Source organism: Carcharhinus amblyrhynchos, chromosome 22 (assembly GCF_965287045.1).
Source record: "Carcharhinus amblyrhynchos chromosome 22, sCarAmb.v2.hapA, whole genome shotgun sequence".
Taxonomy (NCBI): Eukaryota; Metazoa; Chordata; class Chondrichthyes; order Carcharhiniformes; family Carcharhinidae; genus Carcharhinus; species Carcharhinus amblyrhynchos.
Genome location: NC_137345.1, coordinates 6,819,491 through 6,844,838, shown reverse-complemented (window position 1 = coordinate 6,844,838; position 25,348 = coordinate 6,819,491). Strand labels below are relative to the sequence as shown.

General features: G+C 47.0%; 1 protein-coding gene across 2 annotated transcripts in view; it reads left to right on the top strand.

The window, feature by feature from the left end:
- cntn2 (contactin 2) overlaps positions 1 to 25,348 on the top strand; it is a 175,756-nt gene that overhangs the window by 75,790 nt on the left and 74,618 nt on the right. For both annotated transcript variants that reach the window (XM_080209753.1, XM_080209756.1), the window contains exons 3-5: positions 15,046 to 15,190; positions 18,078 to 18,253; positions 19,760 to 19,855. In XM_080209753.1, coding sequence (XP_080065879.1) covers positions 15,046 to 15,190; positions 18,078 to 18,253; positions 19,760 to 19,855 — 417 coding nt within the window. The remainder of the gene's footprint in view (positions 1 to 15,045; positions 15,191 to 18,077; positions 18,254 to 19,759; positions 19,856 to 25,348) is intronic.

Sequence of the window (25,348 nt, the reverse complement as noted above, 5' to 3'; positions counted from 1 at the left end):
TGCCCCTTTTTTAACCCCTCAGCTAGTCCCAATTGCCTGCGTTTGGCCTATACCCTTCTCTGCTTATCTTACCCATGTAACAGTCTAAAAATTTTTTAAAAGACAAAATTGTACCCACCTCCACTACTACCTCTACAGTTTATTCCAGACACTTACCACCCTCTGTGTGAAAAAATTGCCTCTCTCGACTCTTTTGTATCTTGCCCTTCTCATCTTAAACCGATGCCCTCTAGTTTTACACTTCCCTACCTTTGGGAAAAGATATTGACTATCAAGCAGATCTATGCCCCTCATTATTTTATAGACCTCTATAAGATCACCCCTCAGCCTCTTATGCTCCAGAAAAAAAAGTTCCAGTCTATCCAGCCTCTCTTTATAACTCAAACTATCAAGTCCTGGTAGCATCCTAATAAATCTTTTCTGCACTCTTTCTAGGTTAATAATATCCTTTCTATAAAAGGGTGACAGTATTCCAAGTGTGGCCTTACTAATGTCTTGTACAACTTCAGCAAGATGTCCCAACTTTTGCATTCAATGTTCTGACCAATGAAACCAAGCATGCCGAATGCCTTCTTCACTATTCTATCCACCTGTGACTCCACTTTCAAGGAGCTATGAACACAAATCCCTAGATCTCTTTGTTCTATAACTCTCCCCAATGCCCTACCATTAACTGAGTAAGTCCTGCCCTGGTTCAATTGACCAACTGCATCATCTCATATTTATCTAAATTAAACTCCATTTGCCATTCGTCAGCCCACTGGTCCAATTGATCAAGGTCCCATTGCAATTGGAGATAAGTTTCTTCCCTGTCCACTATGCCACCAATCTTGGTGTCTTCTGCAAACCTACTATCCACACGTCCTAGATTTTCATCCAGATCATTAATATAAATGGCAAATAACTGATCCCTGAAGCACATCATTGGCCACAGGCCTCCAGTTTGAAACACAACCCTCTACAACCACCTCTGCCTTTTGTTATCAAGCCAATATTGTATCCATTTGGCTACCTCACCCTGGATCCTGTGAGATTTAACCTTATGCAACAACCTACTATGTGGTACCTTGACAAAGGCTTGTCAAAGCACCCTAACCAGCACGTCTTTCAGACTGTGGGAGGAAACTGGAGCATCGGGAGGAAACCCGCACAGACATGGGGAGAATGTGGAAACCCTGCACAGACGGTGACCCGAGCCAGGAATCGAACCCGGGTCCCTGGTGCTGTGAGACAGCAGTGCTAGCCTGGAACACCCTTACTAACAGTGCTGTGGACTGCAGAAATTCAAGAAAGCAGCTCACCATCACCTTCTCAAGGGCAATTTGCAGTGGGTAATAAATGCTGGCCTAGCCAGGGACACCCACATCCCTTGAATGTGTAAAATAACTTGTCAAATCTGGTAAGCTTATAAATCTTTTTTGCACTTTCTCCAATGCTTCTATGTCCTTCAGAAATGTTGCTTTCTGATGCATTTTAATTAGCAGTCAGCACAAGGAAAGATTGTTTCTGACACCCACACTGTCTCAGGTGGTGTGTTGCATAAACCTTTAAATCTCTGAATCGCATCTCATCAGCTGAGCGGCAGAGTGGCACAGTGGTTAGCACTGCTGCCTCACAGTGCCGGGAAGTCGGGTTCAATTCCCAGTTTGGGTCACTGTCTGGGTGGAGTTTGCACATTCTCCCCGTGTCTGCGTGGGTTTCCTCTGGGTGCTCCGGTTTCCTCCCACAGTCCAAAGGTGCGTGGGTTAGAATGATTAGTCCTGATAAATTGTCCCTTACTGTCAGGGAGATTAGGAGGATAAATAGATGGGGTTATGGGGATAGGGTCTGGGTGGGATTGTTGTTGGTGCAGACTCGATGGACAAACGGCCCCCTTCTGCACTGTAAGGGTTTTATGATACTACAATCTCATCAAATCGTGGATCCAGTCTCTTTCCCTTTTGACAAGCGAGACAAATAATGATGGATTTACTGAAGCGTTGGGTGCCAAGAGCTGGCGGATCCAGCAAGCCTGCTCTGCATCACAGTGATTCAATTACTGTGACTAAACATGTCTTCCTTCCCCTGACCTCTCCATAGTTTGTGTGGCTTTCTGGGAGGGACAACAGAACAGCAGAAGAACCCAGCACTAATAATGGAAAAAAACATTGCAAAATTCCTCTCTGGTGATCCAAGCCATTCCCGGAGAGTATTAACAAATTTATTAATGCATTCCATGTAGACTGATGTCTGTCGAATGTGGTAATCTCTGTTGCTCCTCTAAGGGCAACAGAGGGCCATCTGGCTTCAGGGACAAACTGGGACTGGGAAGGGGTGATCACCCCAAGGAGTTGAGTCCTGCCTTAGGCAGAAGATAGTCTGAAGACATGTAGGAGATATCCAGAGACTGGGGCTGCCAGGGGGCTGCTAGCCTCTGGGCAGTTTCCCCTTATTAGTAAATACCCTTTGTGTTCCTGACGGTGGCACAGTGGTTAACGTTGCTGCCTCACAGTGCCAGGGACCCGGGTTCAACTCCGGCCTCGGGTCACTGTCTGTGTGAAGTTTGCACATTCCCCCTGTGTCTGCGTGGGTTTCCTCCGGGTGCTCCGGTTCCCTCGCACAATCTAAAGACGTGCGGGTTAGGGTTAGAGTGGCACAGTGGTTAGCACTGCTGCCTCAGAGTGCCAGGGACCCGGGTTCAATTCTGGCCTTGGGTGACTGTCTGTGCAAAGTCTGCACGGTCCCCCCACGTCCACGTGGGTTTCTGCCGAGTGCTCTGGTTTCCTCCCACAGTCCAAAGATGTGCGGTTAAGTTGATTGGCCGTGCTAAATTACCCCTTAGTGTCAGGGGGTTAGCTGGGTCAATATATTATGGGAATAGGGCCTGGGTGGGATTGTGGTCAGTGCAGGCTTGATGGGCCGAATGGCTCCTTCAGCACTGTCGAGAGTCTATTCTATGATTAATCCGTATGACGCCTGGTTTTGCTTGTTTGAATGTTTTTGGGTCAGTTCAGGGGCAGCATGGTGGCACAAGGACCAGCACTGCTGCCTTACAGTGCCAAGGACCTAAGTTTGATTCCCGGCTTGGATGACTGTGTGGAGTTTGCACATTCTCCCCGTGTCTGCGTGGGTTTTCTCCGGGTGCTCTGGTTTCCCCCCACACTCCAAAGATGTGTGGATTAGGTTGGTTGGCCATGCTAAATTGCCCCTTTATGTTAGGGAGAGTGGCTCGGGTAAATGCATGGGGTTATGGGGATAGGGGCTGGGGTGGGATTGCGTTTGGTGCAGACTCGATGGGCCAAATGACCTCCTTCCTCACTGTAGGATTCTATGATTTCCTCAGGTGCAGCTTTGTTCTTGAGTTTCCCTTTTAAATAATGTCATCTCCAAGAATCAATACTGATGCACAGTAGGATTAATTAGATTGTGCTGAAGTGAAGGCTGTTGTCTGTAAGGTCTCTGCACAATCAGCACTGAATCATCTTAAATAAAATCAAAAACTGCTGGAAAGACTCAGCTGGCAGCATCTGTAGAGAGAGTAACGAAGTTTGGGGCGGCACAGTGGCACAATGGTTAGCACTGCTGCCTCAAGGCGCCAGGGAGCCGGGTTCAATTCCTGGCCTGGGTAACTGTGTGGAGTTGGCACGTTCTCCTCCTCTGTCTGTGTGGGTTTCCTCCAGGTAAGGTTTTCCTTCCACAGTCCAAAGATGTGTGGATTAGGTTGATTGGCCAAGTTAAATTGCCCCTTAGTGTCAGGGGAACTAGCAGGGTAAATATGTGGGGTTACAGGGAGAGGGCCTAGGTGGGATTTTGGTCGGTGCGGACTCGATGGGCTGAATGGCCTCCCTCTGCAATGTAGGGAATCTGTGATTCTAGAAGCTAATGGTCGAGTCAACTATGACTCTTCACACCTGAAGAAGAATAATATTGGACTTGAAATGTTAATTCTGTTTCACTCTCCACAGATGCTGCCAGACCCGCTAAGTATTTCCAGCATTTTCTATTTTTATTTCAGATTTCCAGCATCCGCAGTATTTTGCTTTTAAATAAATCACCGTCCCTTATTTCATTTACTGAGGATTTTTTTTATTCACTTGTGGGACATGGGCGTCGCTGGCAGCATTTATTGCCCATCCCTAGTTGCCCTTGTTCAGGGGGCAGTTGAGAGTCAACCATATTGCAGTGGGTCTGGAGTCACATGTAGGCCAGACCAGGTGAGGACAGCAGGTTTCCTTCCCTAAAGAGCATTCGTGAACGAGATGGGGTTTTTTTGACAGCCAGCAATGGTTTCATGGTCATCAGTAGGCTCTTGATTCCAGATTTTATTTTAAATTGAATTCAAATTCCGCCATCTGCCACGGCAGGATTCGAACCTGGGTCCTCCCGGAACACTAGCTGAATTTCTGGATTAATAGTCTAATGATAATCTCACAAGGCCATCACCATTGATCACAAGCAGCAAAAGATTATTTAAAAGTCAGTCAGTGATGCCACTTATTCAAAAACGTTATCAACATGTCCGAATGTATTGACCTTAGAGTCAGCAATCTTTGAGTTCAGAGTCACCAGTCACTCCCATAAACAGATCTCACATCCACTGTGATCCAGTGTGCATCACATTCTAGTTTGACAATGACATGATCCGTAGATCGTAACCAAAAGGGCTAAATAGGATGATCTTGTGCACTCTGCCACGTACTTACTTCTGTCTTATCAGGAGGTAGACAGCAGCAAGATAAAACAAGTTCATGAACTAACAAACTCGTCTGTTTGAAATGTAGGACATGAATGCACAGGCTGCAGTTTGAGATTCAATCAGTCCCCTGCTGTTAATGTCATAAAACATAATGAGATACACATATCTGCCTCTCCTAAGGACCGATCTCATTTACAAGCAAACGATTTCGGCCGTGATCTCTCTCCTTCTCTCTCGCGCACCCGCTCTATCTTTCTTTCTGTCTGCCTCTCTCTTTTGCCAGGATGGAATTCTTCCAAGTTCCGTCTGCCAACAGTTTCGATGGTCCGGGCGGGGTGGAGGGGGTGGGGGCGGGGTGGGTGGGGGGGGAGGGGGGCGCGGTTGGTTGGGGCTAGAATTCAACAAGAGGCCCAAAAATTGGCTGCAATTTCCCACAGGGTCTTCTGCTGGTGCCAGCCATGGTGGATCGGTAATTCTGTTGGAGTTTGGGGTGAAACATGCCACCAATGGGATGTAGATGAAGACTAGCCAGAATCTCCCACCCACACACCCGATTCTCCGCAACATCAGCGGGGGGGGGGGGTCCTGCGACGGTCCACAACAACATCTGGCACAGGGTGGCGGTCAAATGTCGGGACTCACCAGAGCAATGCCTGGGGCTGGCTCCAGAGTTTGGGATGGAGACCCCTGACCCAGGAATGCCACAGTAGTGAGTGGGGGGGCATTTAACAGGGGGGATCTTCCAGGTTCGATGTCATCGGGGAGGACCCAGTCTTCCTGGAGATCCATTTGCTTCTGCAGGAGCTCCAACTTGTTTCTTCAATGGGTGGGTCAGTGATGTTGGACACCTTCTAAGCATGGTACCCAGGTTTGATGGCAGAACACGCAGCATCATACCCAACCTGCCACAGAGTACGGCGCTAAACCCCCAGGGCTGGAAGATGTGGTGTGGTTTCATATCACCCCCCTCAGTGAGAAATACTTCATTTCCCTACTCCCTGCCACAGGACTTAGTCCCAGCTGGGAGAATTCTGCCCTGTATCTTGACATTTCTCTCTTTCTACTGTCTCTCTCTCTTTCTCTCTTGTACTCTCTTTTCTCTCTCTCGGTCTCTTTGCCTGATGCTCTCTATCTCTATCACATTCATATGCACAGTCTAAAAGCTTTGCTCTTTAGCAGGAGAGAGAAAAAGGAAAATGACCCTTCTGCCCATCAGACTATTCCTGGCCCACATTACTCCATGTTAACTTCTGTAGCGATTTTAACTGATCCCCTGGAGTGATTTGATTGAGGTTTTTACAATTTTGACTAAGTAGACAAAGTCAGGAAACCTCTCTCCATGCAAAGGCTGTAATGACCTCAATGAGGCCCATGAGGTTCACCTCTTTGAGTATGAGCTCCCTGATTGAGGTAATGATCGTCTACCCAGTCAGGGAGGTTTCACCTGTGCGCATAATGAGGAGTGTAAAGGCTACTGGCAGCCCGGATTCTGACTTTGTACCTGAAGCTCATTAAGAGTGGAATTGAGCTTGTAAGTAAAGGGAATCTGGTCAGGGACACTGGCCTCTGAGGAGTTCTTTTGGATGTGTGGCAATAAATAGATTTTTTAAAATTCATTCATGGTACATAGGCATCGCTGGCTGGCCAGCATTTATTGCCCATTCCCTAATTGCCCTCCAACTGAGTGGCTTGCATGGCCATTTCAGAGGGCAGTTGAGAGTCAACCACACTGCTGTGGCTCTGGAGTCACATGTAGGCCAGGCCAGGCAAGGACAGCAGATTTCCCTCCCTAAAAGACATTAGTGAACCAAGCAGGTGTTTCCCGACAACAGTTTCACAGTCATCAGTAGGTTCTTAATTTCCGATATTTTTTATTGAATTCAAATTCCACCAGCTGCCGTGGTGGGATTCGAACCCAGGTCCCTCAGAACATTAGCTGAGCTTTGGGAATAATAGTCCAGCGATAATACCACTAGGCTAATGCCTTCCCCTGATTAACCATTTTAATTCTGAAATCGCTGAAATTTTGCAAAGCGAATTTATTATGGGGACCATGGTAGTTTCAGATAGCAGGAGAGGCTCAAGGGGACTGAATGGCCTCCTGCAGTTCCAATAGGAAGGGGAATTGGCCTGAGCCTCAGACAGGTGGTCAACCAGCTGCCATGTGCTTTCTGCCTGGCACATGAGTCCCGATAGACTAACCAGCAGCTAACCTCTGGTCCCACTTTATTTCTCTGTTGTAAATTGGTTGATAATCAAATTTATCTTTTTAAATGTCTTGGTAACAGGAGTGACAGTAGCGCCAGTGCTTGAGTAACTAAGCTTCCTGCTGTGTGTATTGTGTGTTTTGAATGAAAACTGTTCTTGCATTAAAGGTGCACAGTAACACTGAACGCGATTGATAACTTTTCATTGTCTTGAACTGAGATGCTATATAAGTGTACAAAATGTTTATTAAATCACAAGTAGGCTCACATTTACACTGCAATGAAGTTACTGTGAAAGTCGCCACACTCACATGCCTAATAAGGTACAGTAAGGGGCAATTTAGCATGGCCAATGCACCTAACCTGCACATCTTTGGACCGTGGGAGGAAACTGGAGCACCCGGAGAAACCTCAACCAGACGCAGAGAGAACAGGCAGACTCCACACAGACAGTGACCCAAACCGGGAGTCAAACCCAGGTCCCTGGTGCTGTGAGGCAGCAGTGCTAACCACTGTGCCACCACTGCTGTCTTAGTTGGTAACCAGCAAGCTAACCCTCTATGAACTGGATTCAGAACAACATTAAAACATAAGTAACACAACTGATGTGGACACCTTTGGGAACTCCCTTTGGGCTGGCACACTGGTTAGCACTGCCACCTCACAGCTCCAGGGACATGATGGGTTCAATTCCCGGCTTGGGTGACTGTGTGGAATTTGCACATTCCCCCCGTGTCTGTGTGGGTTTCTTCCAGGTGCTCCAGTTTCCTCCCACAGTCTGAAAGACGAGCTGGTTATGTGCATTGGCCATGCTGAATTCCTCAGTGAACCCAAACAGGCGCTAGAGGGTGGCGATTAGGGGATTGTCACAGTAACTTCAGTGCAGCGTTAACATAAGCCTACGTGTGACACCTCAAAACTTTTAATCCTGTCTCATCATTTGCACCCATTACTCAGACTAATAGGTCACTGCGGTACTGAGAGAATGCTACTTTGTCAGAGGTGTTGTTCGCTAATGCAACATTAAACAAAGTCCAGTTCCAGTAACTCAAGTAAATGTCCTAAATGGCTATTGTATTACTGAATACAGATATCTTGGTCAACATTGCCATGAATAACAATGAAAACCACATTAACTGGTTATTAATCCATTGTACGCTCTGGGACCTAGTTGGTACACATTGACAGCTAGGCATATTGTAGGCATATTATATGTTATTAGTCACCACTATTCAAAAGTGAACAATTGTATATGAAGCACTTTGAAACATTCCAGTGTGACAAATCCCCACAAGTACAGATAGTATTATTCACTATGAAATTGCTTCCTTGACTTTGCTTATAACTCATTTGATCTGTGACAAAGAGCAGAGTGTTTAAATTATAGAAACTGTGCACAAGAAGAGGCTATTGTGACTGTGCCAATGGTAGCTTTTCAATAGGAGCTATTTATTCTAAATCCATCTCCACATCCTTTTCTCCCTATTTTCCCTTTCATATTTTACAGACCTAAGTATTCATGTGGTAATGTGTGGAATTGTAGTTCTGTTTGTAGGTTTTGAAGGCTTGTCCTGACGGCGGACAGGATGAGGAGCATTGCCTGAAATAGGGGGTGAGGGGGTTAGACACACTGCTGCTCGCATTGAAAATCAGGGGTGCACCAGAGGCTGGAGTTGGCGATTGCTTTACCATGAGGTCGGATCATAATATATAGGAGCAGAACTTGGCCATTCAGCCTATCAAGTCTGCTCTGCCCTTCAATCATGGCTGATATGATTCTCATTCCCATTCTCCTGCCTTCTTCCCATAACCCTTGATCCCCTTATTGATCAAGAACTCTGTCTTAAGGACACTCAATGATCTGGGTAGTAGGGAAGCAAAACATTTCCGGAACAAAGCTTTACAACAGAGGCAGCAAAGTAAGGTAACATTGTGAGGGTAATCTATCACAGAGCAAAGAACAAGAAAATGACAGCGCAGGAACAGGCCCTTTGGCCCTCCAAGCCTACACCGACCATGCTGCCTATCTGAACTAAAACCCATGACCCTTCCAGAGACCATGTCCCGCTGAAGAACAAATACCCCTCTAAAGATCATAACTTTTAATTAAAAATATTATTTAAGAAATCTATTCATGGGATGTGGGTGTCACTGACTCAACCAGTGTTTATTGCCCATCCCTAAGGACATTTAAGAGTCAACATTGCTGTGGGTCTGGAGTCACAGGTAGGCCAGACTGGGAAAGGTTGGCAGATTTCCTTCCCTAAAGGACATGAGTGAACCAGATGGGTTTTTACGACAATGGTTTCATGGTCATCATTAGCCTTTTAATCCCAGATGTCTTATTCAATTCAAATTTCACCATCAGCTGTGGCGGGATTTGAACCAAAGTCCCCAGAACTCTCCGTGGGTCTCTGGATTACTAGCACTGAGCCACCATCACCCTGCACAGAATATTGTCACAGACAGCAAATCCAGAAGAAGTGCACCATTACCTCTCAAATTGGTGATTTTCATTGCCTAGGACAAGGGCAGCAACCGTATGGGAACATCACCACCTTCATATGCCCCCTGTGTCACAAGCATCATCCAAACTTGAACAAATATTACTATTCTATCATCATCACTGGGTCAAAATCCTGGAACGCTCTACCACATGGAAATATAAATCCTGGGCTAAAGGGATCAAGCGATAGGGGGGACAGCAGAATCAGGATATTAAATTTGACATGATCATAATGAATGGCGGAGCATGCTCGAAGGGCCGAACGGCCTAATCCTGCTTCTATTTTCTATGTTTCTGTAGTTCCAGAAGGTGCCTTGTCACCATCTTCTTAAGGGTAATCCCATGCGACCAGAGCCAGAAATGGTCACAGCCCCAGAACGAATATAATTAGTTAATTCAAGGCTTGTTTTGTGCGTGTGAGTGGAAAGATTGTGGTTTCAAATCCCTGCTCCAGAACCTGAATGCAATAACCCAGGCTAACGTTCCAGTGCCATACTGAGGGAGCGCTACCCTTACAGAGGTAAAATGTTAAACTGGGGCTCCTTCAGCCCTCTCAGGTGGATGGAGAAGGTTGGCATTAGGTAAGAGTAGAGTTGGGGGGGGGGTTATCCTCCATGTTCTGATCAATAATTATCAATGTCAACAAAACATAACCTGGTCGTTTCCACCTTTTTGTCTGTTGGAGCTTCCTATGTGCCAATTGGCTACTGTGTTTCTTACATTACAATGGTGAGCACCCTTCAGAAAAATGTTTAATTTGCTGTAACACACTTTGGCTTGTCCAGTTATCGTGAGTTATAGAACCCCTACAGTGCAGAAGGAGGCCTTTCAGCCCATCAACTCTCCAGTACAGCATCTCGCCCTGACCCCATCCCCGTAGACCCATGCATTTGTCACAGTAATGCTGCTAGCCTACAAATTTTGGGACACTAAGATGGAATTTACCCATCCAGCCCACCACAAGAGTCGTAGAGGACTGTGGGGGGGTGCATACCAAGCAAAGATCTGCTGATCTCGGGTGGGATTTTCCAGTCACACTCACCTCAAAACTGGAAAATCCAGCCCTAAGGGGCAAATTAGCACGACCAATCCACCTAACCCGCAAATCTTTGGAGTGTGGGGGCAAACCGGAGCAACCAAAGGAAACCCAAGCGGACACAAGGAGACACTCCACGCAGAAGCCGGAATTGAACCCAGGGTCCTTGGTGCTGTGTGGCAGCTGGGCTAACAACAGTGCCGTGCTGCTAAGTGCTATCTAAATACAAGTGTTTCTCTTTTTTTTGCATGCAGCGTGTTTCATTCCTGGCGTTTTGGGGATTTTTGGGGTTGCACCTGGCTTTGAGTTGATCAAGGAGCAGTCTATATGTGTTTGCACTCTCCGTGTTTTCATTATCCGTGCATGTTGTACAGCATGCTTATCTCTCCACAAGACAGCACAATTAATATGACTTTTAGATGTCCTGACATCTACGCAGCTCAACTAAATAGATTTGCTATGAATATTTCATTGTGGGTAATGTGCCGTGATCAGTTCCTTTAGGCTGCTCCTTACTCGAGACATTCACCCTATATTTGCTTTCTTTGCATCAAACAAACCTAATTTATTTCTCCTACCGTTTGGACATGATATGCTGACGGAGGAGTCTGTTTATTGTGAAATGTTACTCAACTATTTTTCTTCCTCTGTAGCCATCAGTCAGAAATCTCAAAACTTATCTCTGGGGTTTGCCTGTCATTTATTATGCGCGTATCTGTGTACAACTGGAGTTTACCTAGTGCTGGGCAGTGGAGAGCGTGATTTATAATCTCACACTTGTATCCATTACTCAAACACCCATGCTTAATCATATCCCATAAAATAATAATTTACCTACGTGGCACAGTTTCTCATGGGCCAGAGTTTTCCTGTTTTGTTTTGCAATCTGTCTTTTTCTCCCTCTTTTATTTGGCCTCTCTAGGAGATTGTATTGGCTGCAACAGGCTAGGTGGGATTTGCGTTGACAGCGTCTTGTCTTCCTGCTCCAGCGTTGTATCTGAGAGGAGCGACAGGTTCAATGGACCAGCAGGTCTTCATTCCCGCCCACCAGTTTAGTATATTCGTGAGGATACATCAGCACGAACTGTGGAAGGCGATCAGAACTCCAGTTTGTGTTGGAGAGAACAGGAAATTTTCACAAACATTGTTGTACTTGGAATTTCCAATTGGCATTTCTTAAATAATTTACAACTGGTGTCAAAAGCATCAGCAGTCCAAAATCTCTCGCTATCTGTCTCTCCGGTTTTCATTTCTGGGCAGGATTTTCCAGCCCCAGTCACCTCAAAATCAGAAAATCCCTCCTCAGGTCAACGGACGTTGATTTGGTTTAATTTAATTTGATTTATTGCAGTCAAATACAGTGAAATACAGTGAAAAGTATTGTTTCTTGTGCGTTATACAGACTAAGAATGGTGTTCATAGAGAAGGAACGGAGAGAGTGCAGAATGTAGTGTTACAGTTATAGCTAGGGTGTAGAGAAAGTTCAACTTAATGCAAGGTGGGCCCATTCAAAAGTTTGATAGCAGCAGGGAAGAAGCTGTTCTTGAGTCAGTTGGTACGTGACCTCAGCCTTTTGTATCTTTTTCGTGGTGGAAGAAGGTGGAAAGGGGTGTGTGGGGCCTTTAGTTATGCTGATTGCTTTTCTGAGGCAACAGGAAGCGTAGACAGAGTCAATGGACAAGAGGTTTGTTTGCGTGATGGATTGGGCTACATTGACAACCTTTTGTAGTTTTTTGCGGTCTTGGGCAGAGCAGGAGCCCATACCAAGCTGTGGTACAACCAGAAAAAATGCTTTCTATGATGCATCTGTAAAAGCTGGTGAGAGTCATTGTGGACATGCCAACTTTCTTTAGTCTTCTGAGAAAGAAGAGGCGTTGATGGGCTTTCTTAACTATAGTGTCGGCGTGGGGGGAACAGGACGGGTTGTTGGTGCTCTGGACACCTGATCCCCTCATGGTCCCCTCCGCACCGCCCCCCCCCACCCCCGCCTTCCCCCTGCCCCCAATATGATTCCCGTGGAGGGTGGGACAGGAAAATTCCCCCCTCTGTGTCTCATTATCTTCCAGACCGGAGGGATTTTCTCATCCTGCTGCAGTGAACAGAAATTTGGCTGGCCACCAAATTCTCTGACCTCGCTGCAGCGGGAGTGTGGCGTGAATTGGTGGCAGACGAGATCGCACCCTCTATTTGTGTGCGCCACTTTCCGACTTAATAGCTGAAACTCTCCAGTCTCGCGCTCCGTTCACCCCTTCCCTGGCCTCACCCACACCACACAGGTTCGGGGCATTGAAATAGCAAGCGAGTGAAGGGGCAGGGGGGTGGGGGGTGTTGTGGGGGGGGAGGTGGTGAGTGGGTGAAGCAGTGAGTGGGAGGGTTGGCAACTGGAGAGGCAGTGAGTAGGAGGGGCATCAAATATAGCAAGTGACGAGAAACAGAGACATCGATTGTGAAGCACAACAAGTACAGGAGCAGCAAACGGGAGGTAATTAGAAAGAGTATATTTCCTCAAAAATTTAGTTTTTTTCCTTTTAAAACTTATCTCAACTTACACGGCAATACGGTGCACAGTGGTTAGCATTGTGGCCTCAAAACACCAGGGATCCAGTCCTGGGTCACTGTCTGTGTAGAGTTTGCACATTCTCGTCGTGTTTGTGTGGGTTTCCTCCAGGTGCTCCCGCAGTCCAAACATGTGCAGACTAGATGGATTGGCCATGGTAAATTTCCCAATAGTGTCTGGGGGATTAGCAGGATAAAAGTGTGGGGTTACCGGGATAGGGCCTGGATGGGATTGTTGTAGGTACAGTCTTGATGGGCCGAATGGCCTCCTTCTGCCCTGTAAGGATTCTATAATTCTTATGAAGATAAGCAAAGGTATAACTACAGTTGCAACCAGAGACAATCTAACCATCGCCCATTGATATTTAGTGACATTACCATTACTGGATTCCTGATTATCCACAGCCTGGGGGTGACCATTGACCAGAAACTGAACTTAAATAGTCACATTAATACCATAGCCAAAAGAGCAGGTCAAAGGCTAGAGTTGTTGTAACTCATCTCCTGACCCCCCCCCAAAGCTTGTCCACCATCTACAAGGCACAAGTCAGGAACGTGGTTGAATACCGCCCCCCCACTTGTCTGGATGGGTGCAGCTCCAACAACACTTAAGAAACTTGACACCATCCAGGACAAAGCAGCCCACTTGATTGGCACCCCATCCACAAATATCCACTCCCTCCACCGCCGACACACAGTAGCAGCAGTGTGTACTATCTACAAAATACACTGCAGGAATTCATCAAATCCTTAGACAGCACCTTCCAAACCCACTATCATCTAGAAGGATAAGAGCAGCAGATACATGGAAACACCACCGCCTGGAGGTCCCCCTCCAAGTCAATCAACATCCTGACCAGGAAATATATCGCCGTTTCTTCACTGGCACTGGGTCTAAATTCTGGAATCCCCTCCCTCACAACACTCTGGGTGTTCAAGAAGGCAGCTCACCACCATCTTCTCAAGGTCAACTCAGGATGTGCAATAAATGCCAGAGAATGAATTTTAAAAGATCAGTCACACTCCACAGCAATTTCTGTTCAGTGTTAAATTAAGGGGATGTCAAAACTTATTCTGTTGTTAACTGCAATACAGGCAGGAATGTCCCCTTCCAGTCAGAGGCATTCAGCCTCCGATCTTCGGATAAGCATTCTCTAAGGCAGCCATCATGACACACGATAATGCAGGGTCACCGAGCAGAAACTGATAGCCAAGTTCCACATACATGAAGACGGCCTCAGCCAGGATCTTGGGTTCCTGTCACACTGTCTGTAACCCCCATGACTTGCCTGGGTTTGCAGAATCCTACTAACTGTCCTGGCTTGAGACAATTCATAACTCTAACCTGTGCTTAACCTTCTCTCCACTCACATTGTCTGTACCTGTAAAGACTTGATTACCTATAAAAACTCACTTTCCAGCCATTATCTTGCAACCTTTGTCTATATATGCCGTGTTTGTGAAACCCAACTCTCCACTTACCCGATGAAGGAGGAGCGCTCCGAAAGCTTGTGATTCTAAATAAGCCAGTTGGACTTTAATTTGGTGTTGTGAGACTACTTACTGCAATGCAAATAACCAGTGTTATTGAAAGACAAATCAGAGTGAAATAGCACAGAAGGAGACTATTTGACCCTTGCTGTCTGCACCCAGCACTTTGAACGAGCTTTTTAATTACGTTCACCCGTGCCTGGTTTCTCTCTGGACTCCTGCCAATTTTCCCCTACCAGTGTTTACTCTCCTGAAGTTTAATATTGGGATCTGCTTCCATCGCACTTTCCAGCAGCGCACTGCAAATAATAAAAAAAAACAGATTCTCCCCCTCTATTCTCCCTTTCTCGTTTGTCAACAGCCTCGACTCTCACATTAAGAAAATGGTTCTACATCCTCTGTAGAAACGTCCATTTCCAAGACTCTTTTTGTACACATGTTATTTCAATGGTTTACTGGAGCATTAACACTCAGGGGACAGCAGAGAGCTCCGTCAGCCCTCTCAGAGGAGAAGAAAGGTGCAAACACAATGCTGACAGTTTGAGAACCGATGTGTTTTCTTTCTGCGTTACAGACTGGGCTGCTGTTCAGAGCGTGAAGGGGGATTTTGGGCCAGTGTTTGAAGAGCAGCCATTGAACACCCTGTATCCTGAGGGTTCGACTGAAGGGAGGGTGACGCTGAACTGCCACGTCCGAGCCAGCCCTCAGCCTAAATACAGGTAGTGCGCAGTTCGCTTGTCCAAGAAATCTCACCACTGAACGAGTGTTCTTCAAGCTTGGGCTGAAAGTCTGCTAACAATGTTCTGACCAGCTGAGATCGCAATGAATGATAACATTCCATTAACTTTCTGAATTACCCGCTGCACCTACATATTACCCTTCTGTAGTTTATGTACCAGGCTATGGTGGCACGGTGGCAGAATACTTAGCACTGTTGCCTCACAGCGTCAGGGATCCAAGTTTGATTCCTGGCTCGGGTCACTCCCAGTGCGGAGTCTGCACTTGCTCCCCGTGTCTGCGTGGGTTTCCTCCGGTTTCCTCCCACGGTCCAACGAGACGGTGGGTGAGGTGGATCGGCCAGGCTAAATTGCCCCTTAGCGTCAGGGGGATTAGCTATGATAAATGCGTGAGTTTACAGGAATAGGGCCTGGGTGGGATTGTGATCGGTGCCGACACGATGGGTCGAGTGGTCTCCCTCTGCACAGTGGGATTCCATACTCAGGTCCCTCTGCATCTCAGGGTTCTGCAGTCTCTCACCACTTAGATAATACACATCTTCCCACCAAAATGGGCAATTTGACATTGGGTGGGATTTTACAGTCTCGCTCGTCCCAAAACAACAAAATCCCACCCAAGGTCAACGGACCTTTCCATTGTCCGCCCCTCGCCCGCTCTGATTCCCGTGGCAGCCAGGGTAGTAAAATTCCGGCCATTTTCTCACATTATAATCCATTTGCCAGGTCTTTGCCCGCTCGTGGAGTCTCTCTGTATCCTTTCGTAGACCCTGGTCTCTGAAAGGAGAGGTGCCTCCTTCCTGGAAACCCTATGCAAATCATAGCCCCTCCAACTCACCACACCCACACCCCCACCCACCACCCCCCCACCCTCCTCCCTCCACTTCCCCTCACAGTTCTGGCACTCCACATCCACCCTCCTCTCTGCCTTATCTAACATGCCCTCAGCATCCCAGCACCCCCCTCCACAACCTCACCCCCTCACCAGGGCCTGCCAACGTAGGCCCAATAGAGTCCCAGACTTATCCAGGTTTGGGGGCTATCCATGGTCCCTCCTCCATCTCCCCGGTGTCCCGCAGAGCTGACCACGGTCACTGATTCTGTTGTGGCACGGAGCTGCTGGTCTCCGGATGGTTACGAGCTCATTCTAACTTAAGGGTCGTCGCCCAAAAAAAGAATTAAAAGAGGTTGAGCTGGCCTGGCAGAAGCACATGGAGCCTGCCCTCATAATCCAGCTCCTCATGTGCCAACTCCCATTGCACAGAGTTTGGGCATGTTACCCCTGTCCACTTCCTGTCTGTAGATTTGCCACCCATTACCATGAGGTAGGAAGCTACTGCACCAGTCCACTCCCCAGTTAGTTCCCATCGTAATCCGTGTGAACCCATTCAAACCATTCCAAAGACCCCTGGCTGTAGGTTACAAAAAACCTTTCTGCCACCTTGGTCCACCTGGCAGCAGACACGATGGGCGGGATTTTCCAGTCACGCTCGTCCCAAGAGCGGAAAACCCCTCCCGAGGTCAATGGGACCTTTGCATGATCTGCCCCCGCCCGCAGCGATTCCCATGGAAGGCGGAATGGGAAAATTCCATCCAATGCTTCAAAGTAACTTACGTAGAAACTAGAAGCAGGAGGAGGCCATTTGGCCCTTCGAGCCTGCTCCACCATTCATTTTGATCGTGACTGATCATCAAATTCAATATCCTGATTCCCTTTCCTCTCATATCCCTTGATCCCTTAATCCCCAAGAGTTATATCTAATTTCTTCTTGAAATTGCACCACATTTTGGCCTCAACTACATTCTGTAGTCGTGAATTCCACAGATTCACCACCCTCTGGGTGAAGAAATTTCTCCTCACCTCAATTCTAGAAGGGTTTACCCCTTATTTTCAAACAACGACCCCTAGTTCTGGATTCCCTGACCATTGGGAACATTCTTTCTGAACCTAACCTGTCTAATCCTGCTAGAATTTTATAAGTTTCGATGAGATCCCCTCTCACTCTTCCAAACTCCAGTGAATATAATCCTAACCGACTTAGTCTCTCCTCACAATGACAGACCTGCCATCCCGGGAATCAGCCTGGTAAACCTTCACTGTACTCCCTCTATAGCAAGGACATCCTTCCACGGGTAACTGATCGTGTGTGAAGCATTTTGAGGTGTTTCCGAGATCAGATCCAATGTAATTATCCATCTCCACTTGACACTTAGCAGAATGCTTGTATCTGTAAAACATTTGCTGATTCAGTTTTAGTACAAATGTGTTTTATTTCTTTCAAGAACTTTCTGAAATGGAAAGTAACTTAGAATTTGATATGATTACAAAATTATGAAGGGTATAGATAGGGTGAACAGTGGGAAGCTTTTTCCCAGGTCGGAGGTGACGATCACGAGGGATCACAGGTTCAAGGTGAGAGGGGGGCGAGGTATAACTCCGATATCAGAGGGACGTCTCTTGCGCAGAGGGTGGTGGGGGCCTGGAATGCGCTGCCGGGTAGGGTGGTGGAGGCAGGCACGCTGGCATCGTTTAATAATTACCTGGAGCAGCCTGGGAATGGAGGGATACAAACGAATGGTCTAGTTGGGCCAATGAGCGGCGCAGGCTTGGAGGGCCGAAGGGCCTGTTTCCTGTGCTGTACTGTTCTTTGTTCTTTGTATAATGGGATGAAAGAGAATGCGTTTGGTCCATTGAAACGCTAAATAGTAAGTTTACATTGGAGTAGCTTTAACTCCAACGATCTCCATGAGCAAAACTGATTTCAGACCTTGGAAATTTTGTCATAACTGGGGAACAGATTTCTGAGAGGATTCTATTGCTCACAATAACAAGTCTAATTATCTGGTTCTCTGGAATCATTCTTCCCGGCAGATGGAAAGTCAATGGGACGGACGTTAACATTGAAGGGGACAGTCGGTACAGCCTGGTTGGAGGGAACCTGGTGATCAGCTACCCAACGCGGTCCAAAGACCCTGGATCCTATCAGTGCCTGGCAACAAACTCAGTTGGGACGGTCATAAGCAAAGAGGCGTTCCTCCGCTTCGGCTGTGAGTTTTTCAGTCGTTCAGAGATTCCTCTGCCTCCTATTAGTCCCCTGATTGTAAAGTAGAAATGTATGTTAAGGGCCAGAAATAATGACAATTCCAGTGTTCGGTCAAAACCAAATGAGAAGCAGATCACAGCGAGGTCCCTCATTGTTCCTAGTAATTCCTACGCTGGACTGCATTGTTGTCTCAATGAACCCAGACGGTATGTTATGGTCCTCTCATGGTAGAGGGTGGAGTCACAAAATGTAGTCAGAGAGGTTTACAGCGTGGAAACAGGCCCTTCGGCCCAACTTGATGAGCTGTTCAAAAGTTCTTTGACTTAGGCAGGGCTGGAATCGCCATGGGAATCACAGCGGGCCGTGGGGTTGGGGGAACGGACCACGCAGATGTCCATTGACAACAGGCCGGATTTTCCGGTTTTGGGGCAACGACAGACAGAAAACCCAGCCTCTTGACTTTGGCAGGATTGGAAGGTCCTTCTGGTGAGAATCACCATAAAATTCCATCCTTGGAGTGAGAGGGCATTGTTTAAAGTTTATTTATTAGTCACAAGTAGGCTTGCAATGTGAAAATCCCCAAGTCGCCACACTCCGGCGCCTGTTCGGGGACACTGAGGGAGAATCTAGCATGGCCCAATGCACGTAACAAGCATGTCTTTCGGATCGTGAGAGGAAACCGGAACACCGGGAGGAAACCCACGTGGACCCGGGGAGAACGTGCAAACTCCACACAGACAGCGCCCCAAGCCAGGAATCCAATCCGTGTCTCTGGCACTGTGAAGCAGCAGTGCTAACCACTGTGCCAGCATACCACCTCACTGACTACATTGTTCTCTCAATGAACCCGGACTTATGGTGGTATATTACGGTCCCGTTATGGCACAGGGTGGAAGCCCAAAATGTGGTGAGCTGTTCCGAAGCTCTTTGACTTTGGTGGGACTGGAAGATCCTTCTGGTCATAAAATTCCACCTTTGGAGTGATAGAACATTGCCCCCATTGTGAGTCCCAGGTCTTGATTGTATTGTGTGGGATGGGTCCGGAAAGTTATTCAGCACCAAGATGGAGAAGCCTACCTCAGACTAGTGTCCAGCAACTTCCATAGCTGCTACAAAGCACTGTTCCAGGAGTCTGGCATCCGGACCCTCATCAGCCCCTGGCCCAGGAAATGAAACAGGACCCAAAAATTAACTGGCCAAAGACCTCCCAGATTATTGACTTTGCAATATTTGTGATAAACTTCCATTTCTCTTGCAAATTTAGATCGCTGCCCATTCTGATGAAGTCACTCTTGCCACCTGCTGCAAAAGGGCTGATATGAAATGACAAATTAGATGGATGGCACAGTGGTTGGCACTGCTGGCTCACAGCGCCAGGGACCCGGATGCTTGTGGGTGGCTGGGGGTGGGGGGTGACATGCTCGAACTTCGAATGCACCATTTTCTTGTGTCCAAAGATCTCTCAGTTAAAGCTCTCGCCTTTCAACTGATTCACTCTTCTTACTGTTAGATCTTTCACAGTTTTCAACAGAAGAAAGGGACCTGGTGAAAGTGGCTGAAGGGTCGGGCTTGATGCTCCCTTGTAACGCTCCCCCGCATTATCCAGGTAATCACATATATCTCTTGTTCCGTCGCACTGTTTCACTCCAATAGCTGCGTGTAAGGGCAATTAAAACTGCCAAACTCCCTACCTCCCCCAGCCTTCCTTTCCTCCTTCAAACTACAGGCTCTCAAAGAAAGGACAACCACTTGTATGTAACATCTTTGGAAGGACATGCTAAAGGGCTTTACCACCATTGAAGACTCTGTGCTGATGTATGATATGATGTAGATGTGCCGGCGTTGGACTAGGGTAAACACAGTAAAAAGTTTTATTTTTACTGATGTATGATACGCAGCAAATATACAGGATATTGGTGAGGCCACACCTGGAATACTGTACGCAGCTTAGGTGTCTTATCTGAGGAAGAATGTCCTTGCTATAGAGGCAGTACAGCGAAGGTTTACCAGGCTGGGATGACAGCTGTGTCATATGAGATGAGACTAACTCAGTTCGGATTATATTCACTGGAGTTTAGAAGAGTGAGCGGGGATCTCATAGAAATGTATAAAATTCTAACAGGGTTAGACAGGATAGATCTAGAAAGAATGTTCCCAGTGGTGGGGGAATCCAGAACTAGGAGTTATAGTTTGAGGATAAGGAGTAAACCTTTTAGAACTGAGATGAGGAGAAATTTCTTCACCCAGAGAGTGGTGAATGTGTGGAATTCACCCCCACAGAAAGTAGTTGAGGCCAAAATGTTGTGTAATTCCAAGAAGAAATTAGATATAGCACTTGGGGCTAACGGGATATGGGAGGAAGGAGGGGATCAGGATATTGAATTTGATGATCAGACATGATCAAGATGAATGGTGGAGCAGACTCGAAGGAGTGCATGGCCTGCTCCTGTTTCTGGTTTCTATGTTTGCACACAACAAATTTTATCCAGTTCCCAGCAATGAGATCATCGTTGTTTTGTGATGTTTGGGATAGATATTGACTGATAAATAAATCCCGATCCAGGTGCTGAAGCATTAAAGTGGACATTAATCCTTTGCTTGATAAATCTTCCAGCTACAACATGCCTTTCATCTGCTAATCCACTTAGCGTCGCTCTTTTAAAGCAACAGTAAATCAACTCAATTAACAAGGCGATTGCCACTTAAAGGGGGGCTGTAACAAAAGAAAAAAGGTTAAAGAAAATTTATCTGCTCAAATTAAAATGTTGTGTTGGGGGTTGATGAAGGAGTCCAGCCCTGGTGGAGCCTACAAGTCAGGAAAAATTTCAAGCGGACACCACATATTCACACTCTGGGGACACCTGGGTGTGATTGTAGCCATGGGCCATGGGGGGGTTGGGGGTGGGGGCGGTGGAGAGGGGTTGGGGTTGCGGCTGCAGACAGCCAGGTCAAACAAACACTCCTCTCCATGGTGGGGGTGGGGGTGGTGGGGTTGGGGGGGGGAGGGGAGTGGGGGGTGGGGGGGGGGGAGGTGGTGGGGTGCTGCCTGGACCTGCCAACGGACGCCATAGCCAGGCCCAGGAGGAGGTCCTCCAATCTGCCCACCTCCTCTGCGCTGGGTGGCCAAGGATCAGGACCGGAATTCTCCAGCCATTCACGTTGGCAGGATTCTCTGGTCCCGTCGGCAGTGCGCCCCCACCCGTGTGTTGACTTGGGGTGACGTCAGTGGGAATTCCCATTGACAGCAGCTGGAACAGGGAATCCTGCCGCCAGCAAACAACAAGCCACCTCCCACCGGTGGGCAAACCTTGAATAGGAGGCTGGAGAATCTCGCGCCAGGAGTGTGCTTCTGAAGTGCAGCCAAAAATTGAAGATGAACCCCTTAAAATAACAAATAAGGGGCTGCAACAATCTATATAGACTTGGAATAACAGTAGCATTGACCAGAACTCCCCGTTCAAATAATTCCACACCATAGTTTCCATCTATCTGAGAGCAGGCGGGGCCTTAGTTCAATGTCTTATCCGAAAAGTGACACCACTGTTGTGGATTAACTAGACAATTCATGGCGAGTACTCAAATCTCCAAAGTTTTATTACTTGCTAGCAAGGAGGACACACATTCAGCGCAATGCGCTGCTGGATGTTCTGATACAGACAATTAGCAGTTAGAGTTAGTTACAGCAAATGGGAAATGAGTAACTTTCTACCCCTTAATTCGCATAAATATCCACCAATCATAGCATAGCTTTTTGCCCTTTCTTATTCAATAGAAACCCATCTCCTTCATTTGCGTAATATGTCACCATATCTCGTGTAATGTGCGACGGGCCCAGGTTTAAAGGAGGTGTACGAGGCAGATTTTTTACACAGACAGTAGTGGGTGCTGGAGCTCGCTACCGGAGGAGGTAGTGAAAGCAGATACGTAGTGACTTTTAAGGGGCGTCTTGACAAGTACATGAATAGCATGGGAATCGAGAAATATGGTCCCCAGAAAGGTAGGGGGTTTTAGTTAAGTCGGGCAGCATGGTGGGTGCAGGCTTGGAGGGCCGAAGGGCCTGTTCCTGTGCTGTGATTTTCTTTGTTCTTTGTTCTTTTTGGTATTTGCCATGGTAACTTGTCTTTGCTTCATCCTGTGGCCAAGGCCATGAATGTAATGTTTATGAAACCGACACAATGTTAGATTAGTTTCTTTCCTGAATATGCACCCACTGACCTCAGTGAGGCCTTGCCTGATAATAAGCTTTTTCCACCCTTGCTAACAAGAGTTGCCTGCCATGGTTGTTGCAACTTAATTCCCACGCCACCTTCACTGGATGCACCGGAAGCATCAGCCTAGATTTTTCTCAAACCACTGAAGTACCCACAACTTTCTGACTCCAAGGAAAATGTGTTACCCGCTTAGCCACAACTAACATTCACAAAGCCTAAACTTAGGTCAAAATTCCCCGATGTTGGACACCCCACTGCCGCTGCCAGCCAGAACAGAGAATCTGGCAGTCAACCAAATCTCCAATACTTGCAGTGGGACCGGATATTCCCAGCCCCGGACAAAGTCGGAGAATCCCAGCCTTCGTCTCGCTGAAAAATTATTTCTCTGAACAAAGAACAAGGAACGTGTGTGACCTGTGGCATCACAGGTGGATAGGGTCGTAAAGAGTGCTTTTAGTACATTGGCCTTTATAAATCGGAATATTGGAGAGTTATGGTAAGGTTGTATAAGGCATTGGTGAGCGCAATTTAGAGTATTGTGTACAGTTTTGGTCACCTAGTTACAGGAAGGATGTAAATAAGTTTGAAAGAGTGCAGAGAAGGTTCACAAGGATGTTGCTGGGACTTGAGAAGCTGAGTTACAGACAGAAATTGAATAGGCTAGGGCTTTATTCCCTGGAGCGTAGAAGAATGAGGGGAGATTTGATAGAGGTGTATAAGATTTTGATGGGTATAGATAGAGTGAATGCAAGCAGACTTTTTTCCACTGAGGCTAGGGGAGAAAAAACCAGAGGGCATGGGTTAAGGGTGAAAGGAGAAAAGTTTAAAGGGAATATCAGGGGGGGCTTTATCACGCAGAGAGTGGTGGGAGCATGGAATGAGCCGCTGGATAAAGTGGTAAATGCAGGGTCACTTTTAACATTTATGAAAAACTTGGACAGGTTCATGGATGAGAGGGATGTGGAGGGATACGGTCTAAGTGCAGGTCAGTGGGACTAGGCAAAAAACGGTTCAGCACAGACAAGAAGGGCCAAATGGCCTGTTTCTGAGCTGTAAATTTCTATGGTTAACAGCACAGGAGCAGGCCCTTCAGCGCTCCAAGCCTACGCCAATCACCTTGATCTATCCAAACCAACCGCTTATATCCCTCTATTCCGCATTTGTTCATATGCCTGTCAAGGTAAGTCGGAAATGTGGCTAACGTAAGTGCCTCAACCACCTCACTTGACAGTGCATTCCAGGCCCCAACACCCTTCATGTAAAAGACTTCCCCCGCACGTCTCCACTGTACCTTTCCCCCCTTACCTTGAACTTGTGGCCCCTTGTAATTGTCATTTCTGCCCTGGGAAAAAGCTTCCAACTGTTCACTCTATCAATACCTCCCATAATTTTATAAACTTCTATCAGGGTAGCCCCTCAGCCTCTGTCTTTCCAGGAAGAACAATCCCAGTTTATTCAAGCTCTCCTCATAGCCAATACCCTCCATACCAGGCAACATCCTGGTAAACCTTTTCAGTACCCCCTCCAAAGCCTCCACGTCCTTCCGGTATTGTGGTGTCAGGAATTGCGTACAGTATTCCAAATGTGGCCTAACCAATATTTTATATAACCGTAACGTAATTTGCCAATTTTTTTACTCAATGTCCCAGACAATGAAGGTAAGCTTGCCACATGCTTTCTTCACCACCTTTTCCACCTGTGCTGCCAGTTTTAAGGATCTGTGGACCTGTACTCCGAGATCTTTCTGTGTGTCTATGTTCCTGATGGTTCTGCCATTTATTTTGTAGCTCCCACCTGAATTGGATCTACCAAAAGATCATAAGACACGTCAGCAGAATTAGGCCACTCGGCCCATCAACTCTGTTCCACCATTCAATCATAGCTGATATTTTTCTCATCCCCATTTTCCTGCCTTTTCCCCATAACCCCTGATCCCTTTTTTTTGATCAAGAACCTATCTAACTCTGTCTTAAAGACACTCAATGACCTGGCCTCCAAAGTGCTGTTTACCAATATTTTCCTTCCCCAAGCTTATCAACATTACCAGCAACCTGCACGAGGGTCTGCTGCTCGTTCATCTCGGTTTCTCAGTGAATCACTCAGCGCCGTCTTGTGAACAGGAGTGAGAGCTACAGAAAGTTAATGTGTGGCCAGCCACCAGAAACCAATGTCCTGAATTGCAAACAGGCAAACTCCGCACACCTCCCTCCACCCCATCCCCCTGCCACTCCATGCCAAAAAGAAACCAGTCAAATCCCGAAACCCAGGGACAGGATACACAATTTGACTTATTGAGTCACTCGGAAGGAATTGCCACAACAGGAAAGAAACAAACATTTCTTTTGCCCAGAGATTTTCTGTAACATCCACTGAGGGCACTCAGTGTTAACTCCTGTTGCTCTCATTTTACAAAGTAATGATGTGGAGATGCCGGCGTTGGACTGGGGTGGGCACAGTAAGAAGTCTCACATCACCAGGTTAAAGTCCATCAGGTGAGTCACTGACCTGATGAAGGGGCAGTGCTCCGAGAGTTCGTGCTACCAGATGAACCCGTTGGACTTTAACTTGGTGTTGTCAGACTTCTTATTAAACCCACCCCAGTCCAATGCCGACAGCTCCACATCGTTACTGCAAGAGAGTGCTGAGTTGCAGACTGTTCAGTGAGAATGTAAAACTTGCAAAGGACTTCAGAACTATCCATCCCCATGACTCAAAGGCGACTAATCCCGTTCTCTGCTCCATTGCGATGTTCTCCTATTCCTAACTCAGGATACCTGGTTGTACATCCGGCTACGCTGTGTTGGCAGCATTGGCTCTTGATGACCGGCACCAAAAACAACTTTCTGGACAGATTAAAACCAAGCAAGATAGGCCAAAATAGACCAGGG